The sequence below is a fragment of the Ursus americanus genome, chromosome 10 (assembly GCF_024610735.1).
Source record: "Ursus americanus isolate L20-20 chromosome 10, mUrsAme1.1.p, whole genome shotgun sequence".
Lineage (NCBI taxonomy): Eukaryota > Metazoa > Chordata > Mammalia > Carnivora > Ursidae > Ursus > Ursus americanus.
In genome coordinates this window covers 53,766,477-53,783,972 of record NC_142136.1, presented here as the reverse complement: position 1 = coordinate 53,783,972, position 17,496 = coordinate 53,766,477, and the positions used below count along the sequence as shown (strand labels likewise).

General features: G+C 38.1%; 1 protein-coding gene across 1 annotated transcript in view; it reads right to left on the bottom strand.

Moving 5' to 3' along the window:
* The window catches only part of COG3 (component of oligomeric golgi complex 3), a 72,828-nt gene extending 58,795 nt beyond the window's left edge, over nucleotides 1-14,033 (bottom strand). The window contains exons 1-5 of the mRNA XM_045796787.2: nucleotides 13,479-14,033; nucleotides 4,560-4,706; nucleotides 2,786-2,847; nucleotides 1,611-1,776; nucleotides 871-945 (exon numbers count right to left, since the gene is read on the bottom strand). Of these exons, the coding sequence (XP_045652743.1) occupies nucleotides 871-945; nucleotides 1,611-1,776; nucleotides 2,786-2,847; nucleotides 4,560-4,706; nucleotides 13,479-13,652 (624 nt within the window). The 5' untranslated portion in view covers nucleotides 13,653-14,033. The remainder of the gene's footprint in view (nucleotides 1-870; nucleotides 946-1,610; nucleotides 1,777-2,785; nucleotides 2,848-4,559; nucleotides 4,707-13,478) is intronic.
* Nucleotides 14,034-17,496: the final 3,463 nt, after the last annotated feature.

The following is a 17,496-nucleotide window of genomic DNA, read 5'->3' as shown; positions in this document are numbered from 1 at the left end:
TCAAAGTTAAAGGATTAACTAGCAGTCATACCATGTTTAGCAGTCATATTACAAAAGTAAAACATATAAGTAAAATATAAGTAAACATATATAAAAATGTATACAATAATAAGTATAAATACAAGTAATATATAACAAATATTTAGTACTTAATATATAAAATTACACATTAGAATACATAAAACTATATAACATACGTCTTTAATGAATATAAGTAATGTATGTTAAAATGTAAAAATAACCAGCCAATTATTTCTTATCTTGACAACTTGGCAATGAACGATTTCCTTGTATTCCATTGTTAACTAGCTCCTAGTTTTCTATCTCTGTAGTAACCCATAATAATTGTGATTAATTTAATAATTTTAATAATTTATATGTAGTAATTATGATTAATTTATGAGCCAGAAAAACATAGGAATATAATTTACACAGCAGTTCTAATTGAGACTATTACTTTGGGATACAAGCATGCATTATAAGGACTATACTTCAAACTAAACATGAGATTAATTTAAAAAATGTTTTGATTACTAATAATAGCACAAACACAGCAAGATTTAAAATTTAAAATTCCTTCTTTCAATCTTCACAGCTTACAAATAAGACACTGTAAGTGGTAACCATTGTAAGTGGTAACTGACAGATTTTAATAACAATAATATAACTTAAGAACTACTACTTAAATCATATTTGAAAAAATCTGAACTGGTAATGATATCTCCATTGGGTACTAATAGGAATATCTATCAGCAAGCAAACTATTAAGTTCAAATATCACTCAGGCCAATTTATAAATTTAAAGATATTCAGAAAGAGAAATATTAAATAAGGTCATTAACTTTACATAAAGTAAAAAACCATGCTTACTGTGTTAATAGTTTCCAATTCATTAAAATAGGAAAGCTTTTGTTGAATGTTTTCAGCCAGATCAACAAGTTCCGACTTGCATTTTTTAAAAGAAAAAGAATCAGTGTAAGAACATAAGAATCAACACTCCAGTCTCAAAATTACTTTGAATAGATTTATACCAGACAGACAGGTTTATGTGAGACATAAAATTTCAGACTAATGTTCAAAGATTTCTGCAATTATGAACTGATAAGCAATGATTAGTATAGCAACTTACATATCTTTTATAAAACAATTATTGCCTTTTTAAAAAAACACAAAATACACAGAGAAAACTCAAAGTAACTTAAATGTTCTATCTTTAAATCATAAATTTAACTGCAATCTAGATCAGTTCACCTTTTCATAAACCCCACCATTACTACAATCACTGTGCTTGTTTGAGAAGTGTCAATAGTAAAGAGAGCACAGAGCAAACCAATGTATTCTCTTCACTCTTAAATTGTGCTGAGATGTAACAGTTCAATACGTAGGAAAGCTTAGGAAAGCTTGCCTTGCCCCTTCACTCATGTAAGCTTATTGAAAATAAAAAACAGCCTGACAATGTAACAATTTGCATGCTTAGCACAAGGCCTCATACAGAGCAGAGTTCAATATATACTTGGAGACATTAAAGAAATTACAATTAAATTATATTCATCTACTTAAAAATAAAATATTAAATATAATCACTAACCCTCTCCCATTCTGCAAATTACCTGTTCTTTTAGGAGCTGTTCACAGGCTTCATGTAGGGTTCCTGTCTTATTGGACACAAAAAGATACTGTTTCTGCAATGATTCCAGATGCTGAAGAGCACTGTTTACATCATTCAATATAGCATCACACTGCTCCTGAAACCCAGACAAGTAATCCCTCATCTGTCTAGAAAACAGAACCAAAAGGGGATTGGCAATAATATTTTCCCCCAATAAGCAGAGTCAATAAACAACAAAGTCTCATTTTTCCCCAAATGCTTGAATTTCAGGAAAGAAGTCTGACCATTCACTAAAGCTTATCATATTCAAACACTATGTTAACACCTTTTTCAAGAATTTAGAGGGAAATCACTGCAACTATAAGCAAAAAAAGGAAACAGCCCTGAAGCCAAAAGCTGGCTTATCACATGTAAGGCAACAAATCACTGGCTCAGCTTTCAAAAACTAGGACACTAGGGCCATGCCAAGGTCAATCTCTCAGATCACTTAACACCAAAAATCCCATGATGGTGTGAAGTCATGGAAAGAATTTTGGACTTGGAATTAGAAGACCTGAGTACAAGCCCCAGCTCTGCCCAAGTCTCTATGGCATTAGGCAAGTTACTTAAAACTTTCAGGCCTCAGTTTGCACATTTGTAAAATGGGAAAAATAGTATCTTTCCTCACATAGCTGCTATAAAGATTAAGTGGAACCATGTATCAAAGAGCCTAACACATTGCCTAGCAATAGCAGTCACTTAATAAATGTTAAATAAATGCAGTTATTCAAACCACAGTCCCCAAATCAGCTAGAAACTATGCACCATCATTTCTTCCATGCTATCAATATACACAAACAGAACAACATAGTTACACCCAGTCCAGATGGGCATCCCTAAAATCTCTTGGGTCTCTACTTCTAAAGAAAAGCAACAAATACCTCTTAACAGTTCCTGTAAAATTCCCACTTGACCCCAAACCTTTCTAGAGTTATCTAAAAACCAATGTCTGTACCTCCTCACCTATTAATTATGATATAACTATTTTTTTAATCACACAATTACTCTCTAGCTCTTTTTAAAGAAAATGTTGCTATTGGAATTTTCTTTGTACCTTCATTTAGTTCAGATTATGAAATGCTGCAGATGACTGTGATTTAAAAATCAGGACAGCCAACAAACTCAAGAACCACATACCTATATTTAGTTTCTTCATCCTGATCCATCCGAATTTGTAGCTTTGCAAACCATGAGAAAAACTGGAAAAATAAAGAGTATTATATTCTCAACAAAACTAAAACAGAAAAAATGAAAAGTGCTTACATGATAAACAGCAAGTCAAAAGGGTAGACACTATCTAAGTCTTATTGTTTGGGGCAGAGACATTAATAATTACTTTTAACCAGGAGATAACAATTTAATTCCACAGTCAATATCTACATGCTAGAAAAAGCAAACAATATTAAAAACACTAGCTATATCCAGAGTCAAACAAGGAGTATTAAAGATACAATATGTAAAAAAACATATATTCCTTCATAAGAGGCTAATGTGTATTTGCTACTTTGTTCAATTTGAGTAGGTAACTTAGGGTTTTTGGGTAAACGTTAGTATTAATGTTATCTAATAAGAATGAAAAAATATAAACTGAAATAATATAACAGAGTAGTTTAAGAACATGGATTTTTTTATCAGCTAAACCTGGGTTTGAGTTCTGGCCCTGCCACCAATGTCATGAAAAATTTCTATTATTAAAAAGATATGGAGGAGATTGACCTTAAAGAAGCATAAAGGACGATGGAAATGTTTTATATCTTCATCATGGTGGTAGTTACACTTGTTAAAACTCATCAAGCGATATACTTAAAATGAGTACATTTTATTGTGCATATATTACAACTCAATATACCGGTTTTTTAAAAAACCTAAAGAGAGATACAAAGATACAAATTTAGCCGAGATGACTTTTTTTTTTTTTCAAATAGTCCAAATAAGTTCATTGACACAGCACAAGACTATCTTCTATAATTCTCAAGTGGGATTTGAAGTCAAGGGTGTGCTTCGTTCTCCCAAGATACAAGGCTTGCCAAGTACCTTAGCTATCATTTACTAACATTGACTGTGTGCCTGCCATACACTATATGCATTATCTTATTTAATTTTCAGAAAAATCCCATGAGATGGGTATACAATCATGCTTGTTTTACAAATTAGAAAACTAAAAGCCTAAGATAGTAAGTAATTTGCCTAAACTCACAAAGGTGGTAAGTAATGGAGGTGATTTTCAGATCCAGGCTGGCCTAACTCAAAATGTGGAGCTCTATTTCACTTTGCAGCACTGCCTCTTGACTTACTACATATGCAATTCAGCATGCTTGCTTTTTGTTTTACTCGGTAAACGCCTAGGCTTTGATTTTTACAGGGTAAAAAGAAGAGACGGGGGAAGTGGCAGAAGAAGCTGCTATATATTTAGTTTTGTAATTAGGAATAAATAAAAATCAAGGGAAGATTACACATATAAATTACTGAAAAATAACTATAAGGATTCATCTGAAGAGAATACTTAGGTTCTTAAAAAAAATTACATAGCAGCAAGCAGAGATGTGTGTGTGCGCGTGCGCAAGTATGTGCGCACACACACACACACGCATGCTGGGTGGGTGACACATTAACATAAACATACACTGGGGGAAGTCAAAAGTGCATGAAATATTAAAACCCTAATGACTAGCTACCAACATCCAACTTGGAATATCATATCTTTATCTGTATTTCAAGTATAATTGGGTAATAGCTTAATTTAAAACACTTACAAAACAGCCACAGCTAACACAAAATCAAGTTGTTCTATAAAGATCTGATGTTAACTAGAGTTTCAAATGTTCAGAACTTTTAATTAGGACATTTTTATTACCCTGTCTTGAGATATTTAGAGTAATCAAATATCCTTAGAAACAACACTGCCATTCACCTGCTGTGCAGTTTCAATTCTTTCTTCTTCCATTTCTAAGGAAGTGAAACCCTTCGAAAGAATGTCTTCTGTAGATTCGGGTACTACTGAAGTCTGTGCAATGGGCAGCGACTGGGATGTTATACTACACAAATCTTCAAGTGGAAGCTTCAAAAAAAAAAGCCATAAAAATATTTAAATAACTTGAAAATTCTCTAAAATCAAGACTGTTATTCCATCTCACTGTTCTGAAAGAGAAAGGAATGTTTTCTATTAAATCATTTGAGGTTAATAAATGCCATATAATAATACAACTAGGCTCTTTCTACTAAATGTTAGTCTCAAAATACGAATGTCATACTGGTATTATTTTTGAGTTACCTTTCTAATACTGGCTGTGAATCTGTGCTCATCAACACACATTTTCTTACTTGAACTTCTTGTGAACTGGCACCACAGGCAAAAACCTGTATGCTGTTGAAAGTAGCTTGCCTTTCCCAGGATCTAACAAAAAAGCTTGGCCTGATTAATGTGCACCAATAGAAAATAAATCACACCCAAGAATTAACTATCAACACTTATCAATTATCAATAACTATCAATTATCTCCTTCTGCCATTTCTACCACTGGCACACTTCACGCACACCTTCTTGGTGACAAATTTTGAAATTACAACTGGGTAGAAAGAATTTCAGAGTTTCCCATCAGTTTCAGAAGAGCCCCACCTACAAGGCCTCACTTTGACGCCATCAGACCTACAATAGTTTCTAGTTCTCTACTACTAAAGATAGTCCATGTGTTAATTTACCTATAGTCATACAAACATCCTATTTTTAGACCTACAATAAACGGAGTGTGGCTGTAGGGTAAGTTAAAAAGGGCCTGTTTCATTTCAGTTCCAGTTTTTAGTCCTTAGGACATAACATTTAAGGCCCACCTATATAAAATCTTGACCCAGGGCCTTAGGAAATTGCCCCCATCTGTTTTCTTAGATAATAAACTTTCATCTGAAGATAGTATTTGATCTTCAAAACTAAAAAAAAAAAAAAAAAAAAAAAAAAGGTAGATGCACAATGCGCCCTCACTAATTTAGAAATACAACCCTTTAAAAATAGGCGTTTTTATACCTGAGTTCAAGTTCATACCTTCTGGTATGGTAAAGCACCTTATAGCGCAGCCTGCTTTGAACCCTGCTCCTGCTCACGTATAAGCAGTGTGACCATGGGCAAATTACTTAATACTTCTAATCCTCAATTTCTTTTCTATAAAATAAGAATTACAGTATCTGGGGTGCCTGGGTTGGTCAGGTCATGATCTCAGGATCCTGGGATCAAGCCCCACATGGGGCTCCCTGCTCAGTGATGAGTCTGCTTCTCCTTCTCCCTCTCCCCCTCCCCCATCATGCGCTGGCGAGCTCATGCTCTCTCTCTCTCTCGCTCTCGCATAAATAAAATCTTAAAAAAAAAAAAAAGAATTCCAGTATCTGTATCATGAAGCCATTGTGGGGGGGGGGGGACACAGGTGTGGGAAAACAGGCTTCTTAAACTGCTAGGAAGCTGCAGACCCAAAAAAAAAACAAACAAAACAAAACAAAACAACTGCTCAGGAAGGTCCTTGATCTGTCTTCTCGCCACAGATGGGTCTAACTCAAGAGACACGAGGTCGTGGGTATATGTAAATACATCTTATTAGGGCATCACTTATGCATGTAAATTCTTCCTGAATGGTGACATAACACCTCAGTATAAAAGGACACAGTAAGAACGAAGTTTCTCAAATCCGGTGAGAATCTATCTTGAGTCTTAAGTATCACCAGCAACTGTGTGCTGCCACCAAGGGTTCTGAAGGTAAAAGGGCCTGTTTCATTTCAATTCCAGTTTTGAGTCCGGAGGCAGAGAAGCTGTGCAGAGTCCCACGGCTCCTGCTCTGTGGAAGCTGCCCAATTACCAACAACAAGCAGGCTCCTTGGAGAGGGGGAGATAACCCACCAGAGACAATACTACGTGCACTTAGCATAATGCCTGCCAGACAGTAAACACAATAAATCTGAGCTACTGCTATTTACCATATTATTACTACTTCTTTTTATGAGCAACAAAGTAAGTAAATCTATAAATCAGAATCTAGAATGCTTCTTGGGAACAGAACAGTCCATAAGCTACTTCTATAAAATTATATCTCATTAGGAATAATACGTAGTTCTTTATGAACAGACTGTGACAAAATTCAAACATATGGGACACCTGAGTGGCTCAATGGGTTGGCTGTCTGCCTTCAGCTTGTGTCCTGATCCCACGGTCCTGGGATCGAGTTCCACATCAGGCTCCTTGCTCGGTAGGGAGCCTCATCTCCCTCTGCCTGCTCTGCCTGTCACTCCCCTGCTTGTGCTCTGCCTCTCTCTGACAAATAAATAAATAAAATATTGAAAAAAAATTCAAACATAAAATTCTATCATCAATGTTTACACAATACCTAAAAGGGAAAAGGGGAGGGAGATGTGGATCAGGCTCAGATTTGAAGAATATACCAGAAAGAACAGGGATATTCGGCTAAGGTAAAAGAAAGCCGGGGAGGGGGCTGCTGCAATGGATTCATCAGTGCACTCAACACAGCTAAAGAATCAGTGATTGAAGACAGTCAATATAATCACCCAACAGCAAACACACACAGGGAAGCAGAGTGGGAAAATACAAACTGAACACACTATCCAAGAACAGTCGGATGGTATCAAATCATCTATTATATGTATAATGTGGATCCCAAAAGGAGAGAGAATAGGGTAGAAAAAATATTTTAGTTGAGAATTTTCCAAAAATAATAAAAGTCACCAAACTACAGTTCTGAGAAGCTCAGAGAATCCCAAACGGAATACACACACACACACACACACAAATGCACATCTAGATACATGATATTCAAACTTCCGAAAAACAAAATTAAAAAGAAAATCTTGGCAGACAAAGGAGAAAAGATTTTACATGCAGAAGAATAAAGATAAGAATTATAGCAGACTTCTCTTCAGAAAGTTTGCAAATCTTTTAAGGGATAAAAGGAAAAAACTGTCAATCCAGAGTTCTTTATCTAGAAAGCTTTTTTAAAAGAAAGGGAAATAGAAACTGTTCAAACAAAGCTGAGAGAATGCATTTCTAGCAGACTTGTACTACAAGAAATGTTAAAGGCAGTTCTTCAAAAGCAGATAGAACATAAATACCAGATGGGAACCTCGATCTTAAAAACAAAACAAAACAAAGCAAAAAACTAAAGAGCTCCAGACATGGCTAAAATAAAGGTACATATGACAATTTTAAAAATTTTTTAATCACTCAGAAAGATAAAGGTCAAAAGCGAACACAGTATCGATGTATCATGGGTTTAAAACATATGTAAAAATAAAATACATGACAACAATAGCACAAAAAAGAGAAAGGAAGAACTGGGAGCATACTATGTGAGGTTCTTATTCACACATGAAGTAATTTAATATTTAAAGGTAGACTGTGACTAACTAAAGAAATATGTTGTAAACACTACGGCATTCATTTGAAATACTGAAAACGCAGAGAGGACCTAGCAAAATTCAGTCCTTCGATACCACCAAGACCTATACCTATCCTTAATTCAATCCCTTTGAGAAAAAAGATCTTAAATGTATCTTTAAAAGTCAGGTAAATCAATGTCAAAACTCTGGTTGTGATACCACATACATGGTTTTGCAAAATGAAAACATAATAATCATATTCTCCTATCAGAATTTATGAGGTAGGTCTTAAACCACATAATTCTGATACCGCTTGGCAATATATCACAAATTACAGATAAAAAGTAAAATTCCTCTTCTTCCAGAATCATTTATAATATACTCAGCAGTCCTTTTAAACACAGTTACTTGAAAATATCATAAATTCACATGTTACAAAATTTAACGGACATTCAGTGAAAGCCCCCTTTCCCTGGACCATTCTCCAAGCATCCAGTTCCTCCCTCAGAAGCTATTAGTTACTAGTTTCCCATGACTCCTTCCTTCGATAGCCTATGTATATACAAGGGAAGTGTACTTTTTTAACCTAATAGTATGCTATACACATTTTGCCTTTTACATTTAATATGCATCATTTTCAATTGTCTCTCAACAGAGTATGGATTTTACTCTCTCACTTTAAATTCGTAACTGTCTGTCATTAAACTATAACAGGCCCATTATTTTAGAAGTCCAGGAGTACAGAATGATTATTTAAGTAAAAACCAAGTCTTCCTCCTCCTCCATCCTTCCAACTGTTCTTCTCTAAGGCAACACCAGTGTTTATAATTGAGAAATTCTTCTAAGGAATTTGAGGGCAAAATGAAGAACTTAAGAAGGAATGAAAGAGATAATTTGCAATTTTTATTAATCTTCCCTTATAGAAATTATTCAAAACACATGAACATAATTTTATTCTAAAGAGAGTTGTAACGGAAAAGTAAAATCCTTCCCCCAATCTCCACTTTTAGCCAATTTAACCATTTTCGGTATTTTTGATGGTTACCCCATAACTCTAAAACACAGATTTTTTTTTTAAAGCTCCCAATTTTTTTTTAAAGATTTTATTTATTTATTTGACAGAGGGAGACAGCCAGCGAGAGAGGGAACACAAGCAGGGGGAGTGGGAGAGGAAGAAGCAGGCTCCCAGCAGAGGAGTCTGATGTGGGTCTCGATCCCAGAACGCTGGGATCACGCCCTGAGCTGAAGGCAGACGCTTAACGACTGCACTACCCAGGCGCCCCTCTAAAACACAGATTTATAGCAGTGTCTTCACTCAATTCATCAATTTGAGGTCCCCACTAAGTAAAATGAAGAAATGAGTATCCCTAATATTTTCCTCTACATTTAATCTCAAATCCTGTCATTTAACCATCTCTTTTTTAGACCTTCAAAATTAGTAATATTTATACTTTGTTCTATAATTAAGTCTTAAGATTTTTAAAATGGTAGTACTTACTTCCTAACTTCCATAAATTTACCAAAACTACAGGTTCACTGATACTGTCTTTTCGGAGTGCCACACAAATATCACGATCGTGTCAAAAGGACCAAGGGTGTCATACACATGTGCTCAGTCTGTCATCTTGAACCAAAAAATATTTATCGTCTAATTTACTTTAGAAAACAAAACTATAGGAAAACTCTAGATACTTGAGAAGGTAGATACTCCAGATATAGTCTATAGTCTAAATGTTGTGAGTAAACATGATAATTTGAATAGATGACAAAGCATTCTATTTGATTACTTTATGTACAAATACTACTTTTCAAGCATAAGGACTTTTATTTTATTTTTAAAGATTTTATTTATTTATTTGACAGAGAGAGAGAGCACAACAGGGTGAGTGGCAGGGAGAGGGAGAGGGAGAAGCAGGCTCCCCGCTGAGCAGGGAGCCCCATGTGGGGCTCGGTCCCAGGACCCTGAGATCATGACCTGAGCCAAAGGCAGCCGCTTATCCAACTGAGCCACCCAGGTGCCCCGCATAAAGACTTTTAAATATCAGAAGCAGGAGTCTTCCTGTCCTATTCCCTTGATCTCACTAATACAAAACCATTTCCTCTCAAACCAAACAAGAGAGAAGCTACACTGAACATTTTTAAGAAGTAATTTTTTAGAGAAACAAAACAAGTTGCTTTTTAAAAGAGTATGAGAAAATGCCCCCATTAGGTACATTTGCTCAGCTATCTTCTTTTCTCAAAGCACCTGGAATAGAAAGAAAAATCAAGAAGAGGTGTGGTGGTGTCACAAACTTTCCTGTTCTGACCTCTCATTCACTCCTGGCTCTCCTGGGTGGCTCAGTTGGTAGAGCATGCAACTCTTGATCTGGGAGTCATGAGTTCGAGTTCCACACTGGGTGTAGAAATTACTTAAAAAAAATAAATATATAAACCAGCTCTCATTCACTCATTCACGCCTGAGTCCTCTGGCTCACTCACACTGTTCCAGATGGAGCAGATATTTACCACTAGAGAGAGAAGAGAACAGATTTAGGTTCCTAATTGGCAGGACTAGAGAGCTACTATACAGTTTATGCAAATGGTACATTAACATCTTAAATAATAATTACAATAAACTATCAACCTTACCTGACCAGCTAAGCAGGTCCAGGAAAAAAACCAAATACACCTTTCTTTCCCAAACTTTACTTCTTGCACAGTTCTGGGTTAGAGAATATCACTTTCATAATCTAAGCAATTCATTCCCAAAATGAAACTTGATGTTACTTTCTCTCTTTGGAGCAAATTATTGAAGAGGTATAAATGGAATCCCAGAACCTTCCTCAAGGTATTTAACCTCTTCTTTTTCTTGCCTTTGGTCTGAGTGACACCTATACCCGCTCAGGATCACAAAATTCTAATCTATTCTCACGTTATTAGTCATTTGGGGGGAAAAACCATATACTACTACCAGGCTGCTTGCCATGTGCACTTCACATACGTGATTCCATTGACTTTTCACAACTCCCCATCAAACAGGTAAGTACTATTATGAAGAAGAAAACAGGCCCAAAGAAGTTAAATATATAAAGAACACACCGCCTTTAGGAAAACAACTGTCACAGTACATTTCAGGTAAATTTCATGATCAATTATTGTAGCATTTATCAAGAACTACTAAGTTCAGCAGAAAGAAAAAGGCCCTCACTACTAAAAAATTTGCCCTGGCTACAAGAAACCAGTCTACCTAATATTCTACTGCAAATTCTTTTATCTCACACACACACACACACACACACACACACAAAGATATAACTTCTTTCAAGATAAGACCAGTTCCCCTTCATAAAACAGAAAACTATTTTCCAAAGAAGTTAACAGCTTTATAATATTTACTGAAGCATTAGCTGGCCTTTTGCTATTCAACTAACCTGCTCGGTTCCAGTTGTTCAGGAAGTAATTAATCTTGTGAAAATTGTGAAACACTACAGAAAACCCTTTACAGATACACTAGACAAAATAAAAATTGAGGCGTTCTTTTTCAGCACCAATGGTAACAGTGGTAACAAAGAACTCATTTCCAATGTTCCCACCAGTCATATAAATACTTCGGTAAAGGGAAAGGAAGGCTATAGACAGCTGAAAAACAACGATCCCTCTGAAAGATCCCAGACAGGTAAATAAAAGTAATTTCACTCTTGTAGGAATCCAATACCTAGGCTGCCTATACCAGAATACCCTCACTGAACGCCTGAACTTGTCAAGCTCATTTCCCACCCATGACTTTCCACTGTTTTTCCTCCACCTGGAAGGTTATTTCTCTAGTCTTTGCAAGGCTGGCATTTTGTTTTCCACCATGAGTTCTCACCTCAGACTGTCACTTTCTTAAGCTTCCTTCCTTGTCCAGAGCACACCTCATTCCTTTGTGTCACACTATCTTGTTTTATTTTCTTTATATCGTGGATCACTGTCTGAACTTACCTTGTTCTTTTTTACAAGTTCATAATCACAATTATGTCAGCTCCATGAGACTAGGGATCTTAATTTTCTTATCCTTCTATCCTCAATTCCTAGCCCAGGGAAGGCACATAATATATGCTAAATGACTGCATAAGGTTAATGTGGGCATTATACTGCATAAATATGGGAGAAAAATGGGGTGAAAATGAAAGATTCCATTTACTTCCTCCAAACCCTTTCATGTTTATTGAGAATAATAATAGTTTATAAGCTAAGATAATAAGAACAAATTGGGTTACTTTTCTTGTGGACTGTTTCCCACAGGTGCTTCGATGTCCAAGCATCCTGCTTCCCTAACAGGCACCAAATCAATTATAAACAGACTGGAACATTTACAGAGCAAACAACTTCATTTATCCAGAGCATAAAAGACATTGAGAGCCAAGCCAAAGAAATTTCCACCTGTTTCCTTCTTTATTTCAGCGTAGCATCCTACAGGTCAACAGAGAAACCCAAGAAAGAACATCTGCACTTTATGGCAGAGCACCTAACAGTGAAAGTGAACTTTCAAATCAAAGTTCTCAACCTCTAAAATTTGAGGGTAGAAAAAAGAACTTTAAGTCTCTAAAAACAATCTGCCTTTGGACACAATTCCAAATCGTGTACAAGGAGTGCTTCCAGCATAAAAAAAATAACCATCATTAATAAAATAATAACCCTAAACCTGGCCCTCAAAATCAGAAAAAAGTTTGTCAAACATAGGACAATTCATAAGATGTACTTCTTGGTATTGTAACGCTTGAACTGAATCACACAAACGGTAACATACATAATATTTTAATAAAGATTAAAAACGTCGACACTAACACCGAAAACCAGCGTTACCTAATTATGTACTGACCCAGCTTTCAAAGAAAATTCACTTTTATGGCTCTGTTATAGGTCAGATAAATCGATCTCCCATAACCTGCACTTGATAGAGAGCTGATTGCTCAATGTGCGATGAATGAAACCGCCACTCAGGATCAAGTTTTGTCTCTCCAAGTGCCACCATGGAAAAAGGAACCTGGGTTATTCATTAAGGTGGTAAACGAATACCAATAGGAAGAAGGTTGTCCTGAAGCAAAGCTCTTCGGGTTCGGTGCCCTCTCCTGGGAGATAGTGGGCAGCAGGAATAAGCCTCAGCTGATAGCAGGGACACCCGGGGCAAGACGCTCAGAGCAAGGCTCCCAGCCAACCGTCCCACGCCGCAGGCGGAGGGCTGGGTGCCAGCCAACACCAGCCACTGGACGCCCCCGGAGCCGTCCCCGCGAGAGTAGAGTCGGCGGCCACCGGCAGTGCAAGGCCTGACAGCCCGGGAAGGTGAGGGAGCCTCTACCACCCGAGCCGCCACCGTGACCGGGGAGGAGGGAGGAGAGCGCCCCGGCAGGAGTCTGCAAGGCCGGGGTCCGCGGGCGCGCCCGAGAAGCATCCCAGCCCCGCCTCCTTGCCGCCCCAGCCCGGTTCCAGCAGGTCACCTCACCTCGGCCGGAACGGGCAGGTTCTCTGCCGCCGCCTTCAGCTCCAGCACCGAGTCCATCTGCCTGTCGGTCAGCGGCGCCGTCGTGTCGGGTCTCCGATCCCAAAGAGCCAGCTTTTCCCGAGCGTCCCGCTCTGCCGCCGCCTCAGGCGGCAGCAGGAGCGCAGCTTCTGCCATTGCCGCCGCCCCTGTGGGCCTCGGCAGCAGCGGGGTGGTGGGGAACCCGACGGAGAGGCCCGGGCCACTTCCGGGGGAGCCAGGGCTTCCAGCAAGGCACCAGCGGCGGGGCGGAGCGGAATAACCTGACCCCGGAAAGGCTTCAGCAGTGTATGTGGGCGGGACCGAGGCCAGGATAGACGTGGCTCTAAACGGGGTACAAATATTTCCGGTTGGGATATACAAGAAGCGGGCGAAGAATATAGGCCCCCGAAGGAAATAGAAATGCCCCTACCGGAAGTCTCTTTCTCAACTTCAACAACTTTATTGTTACGTGTTCTTCAGGTTATTGACAATTGAGCTACCTGACCCTGCCGGCAGAGGTCCCCCTGAGCTCCAGATCTCCTGCCTCAGCTCACAGCTGACTAGTTTGGGTGGAGTGTGTGGACCATGTGATTTCTGTGTGGACATGTTGACAGTTTCCACTGCCGAGATCACAACCACCAGTATAAATTTTTCCAACATCCAATAGTTCTGCTGTTAGAAAACAAGTTATGAAAATACATAAAAATTCAAAGATTTCTGTGTATCAAAAATCCTTCATAGTATCAAATAACTGAAAGAACCTAAACGTCCAACATCGAAGAATTGGATTAATTCATGGCACATACATATAATTGAAATACTATTCTGTCAGGCGCGCCTAGGTGGCTCAGTCGGTTAAACCCCAGAAAGCCCCGGACTCTTGAATTCGGCTGGGGTCATGCACACACATCCTGGAGTCCGCTTGGGATTCTCTCGCTCCCTCTCCCTCTACCCCTCCCCCTTGCTCTCATGCACTCTCTCTCTCTCTCAAATACTCAAATATTTTTTTAAAAAATACTATTCTGTCTTTTAAATCATGTCGTAGTTTTGACAAATAATTAAAAACAATTATTGTATTGGATAATTTGTAGAATAAAAGTTCTATATTCTATAACTTATAGAATAAATATCTGTGAGTCCATACTGATATAAATAAATGATTGAATAAGTTAATGGGGGAGAAGGGATAATTCTACAGAGGAATTCCAATCAATAAATATAGAACGAGGAAAACAGTAATAGACAAAATCTAAGAATGGATTCTAAAATTAGTGAGTGAAAGTTTGAGGAGAAACAAATTTGCATTGTATCAAATGATCTCCCCCAAGGTATATATTAATAACAAGGAGGGGGGCGGATATTAACTTTACAGTGGAGAAACCTAACAAGTAGCAGCTTAACCAAGCCACAGAGGTCCACGTCATCATCATGAAACTCCTGACATGGTAACTCGAGAAGGACACAGTATCGCTTCTGTGGAATTCCTGCCAAAAATGCAAAACTACATTCTAATTATGAGAAAACATCAGACAAACTCAAATTGAGGGACACCCTGTAAAGCAACTGACCGGTATTCTTCAAAAGTGTTAAGATCATAAAGGACGAGGAAAACCCATGGAATTGTTACATAAGGAGATGAGGGAGGCACGATAGCTAGATGTAGTTTAGGAATCAGGATTAGATCCGGGGACAGAAAAAGGGAAAACTCTAGAATAAAATACAGATATTTGAATAAGGTCTGCAGTTTAGATTACAAGATTGTACCAATGTTAATTTCGCAGCTTTGACTATTGTACATAGTTTTGTAAGAGGATAACATTGGGGGAAGCTGTATGAAGGGCACGCCTGAAATCTGTATTACTTCTGCAACTTTTCTGAGGTCTAAAATTACCTCAAAGTCAAGAGTTAAAACTCTTATGTTGTAGAAAACATTTATCTACATAAACGTAGGTTGTTGGGATTACTAATTATGTGGGTTTTTTTTTTTTTCTTTCATCATTCAACCCAGCTTCAGAGCGTTGTTTCCCCATCACACCACTCCCCATTTCCTAAAGGAAGTCATCTTGTGGACACATAGACACACGTGGATCTACTTGTCAAAGTACCTAAAACACACCTTCTCTTCTTGCCAGACTGAGCTCTAGTTCCGAAAATCTCAGAAATAAAATTAATTCTGTTGAGTTTTGTGATGTCAATTCTTCACCAAACATCATCCTTTTATATTCATTCATCCAAATATAAGCATTTTTTTCTCCCAAATGTGTTTCTATTGCAGATTTTCCTAAATCCATGATCAGTCTACTTTCTTCTAAATATTATATTTAATTCCTTAAAATATGTTTAGTAACTGGTGATTCGTGATGCTCAAGTGTTGGAGGAGGTCATCAAGAAGACATGACCGCCAGTTGACCTGAGAGCTGGACTTGGGCTATCAAAGGCTCCTCGCCTCTTTCCCTGTCCTTGGAATATAACTTTTGCCCACCGCTCCCACAGTGGGGGCTGTTTTCAAGGATGCAGCCTTGAGAGAGCAATATGTTTTTGAGACCATCTGGACTGAATACATGACTGAACCCAGTGAAGGCCCCTACATAAACTTTTAAGATTCTGGCAGGCTGGTGCAGAGATCTACTCATGTCACAGCTGCCTAAGACAAGCCTCATATGTAAGTTCCCTTGCTTATTGAGACGGCCACCTACCGACCCGGAGTGGCCCGCCACCCTCTTCGGGTTCTCATTACCCTCCAGGTGTGGGTGCCAGTTTCTAATTTCACCTGCGGAATTTCTTAGGCTTCAAACCGACATAAAGGGATGTAATGCATGGAAAAATTTGGGGCAAGGCTGAATGTTTAATCAGCTGCCGTGAGATCAAATGAGGGGAGAGGAAAATAGATATGCAACACAATAATGCCTGGTGTATTCCTGAATCAAAGAACTGAGAGAGCTAAGGAAGCAGTGACTGGAAGACCCAGCAGTCACCAGCTGGCCCTGCAAGGGTGGGAGGGAGACAAGAGCAAGGAAACAGAGTAACAGTAGTTTGCACAGGGTGTTTTAATTTTGCAGAGCACTAGCATAGAAATATACACATGTAAACAATGCAGTGGTTACTCAAACTATACTAGAAATGTGGTATACAATATTCTGAATTCTTCTGCTTCAAGCGATAGTGTTCTTTTCTGTATGGACAAATATTGTCTAGTCCCCCACCCCCAAAAAGTATAAATTTCCTAAAATGAATCCACTTTTATACTCTGTATTACAAGTCATTTCCTGTTTTCAGCTGGTGATTAGCTTATTCCCAGAAGCACAAGAGGCCATGACAAATACAATCACAGTTTTAATTTTCTATTACAATTCTTACAATGTATTTAATTCAAGAATTGCTAATTGTTCCTGTAAAATCATTCAAATTGATATAGTGAATGCTCATAGTGCATATACCTGTACCTATGTACCTATAAGATACACATATGTATTCATAGTGTGTGTGTGTGTGTGTGTGTGTGTGTGTGTGTGTGTGTGTGCAAGAAAAAAGAAGAAGACAGGATTACATAGGCTTTCTTGGGAAAAGGACAAAGATGAGGTCAGACGAGTTTTACACCCAAAGGATCAAGATCCCATATCACAGATGATATTATGTGTTATTCAGATTTCACTTTTGATCTCTTGATCGAAATCCTATGAATAAGGCAGCATAGGAGTTATTCTCCTTCATTCAGAGATAAGCAAGAGAAACACAAGATGGTGAAGAAAGTTGTCAAAGACATTTGGGAGGGTGAAGGGAAAAGGCCACTTTTATATGTTCTTTCTGGAGGGAGATTTGCCAACCGCTATCAAAACAGAGGCTGGAGAAATAGAAAGAGAGAGAGAGAAGAGAGCTCTTATTTTTTTTTTAATTTATTTATTTATTTGAGAGAGAGAGAGCGAGCATGCAGGTGAGCATAGGTGCCTGTGAGTGGGGGAAGGGGCAGAGGGAGAGACCCTCCAAGCAGACTCCCCACTGA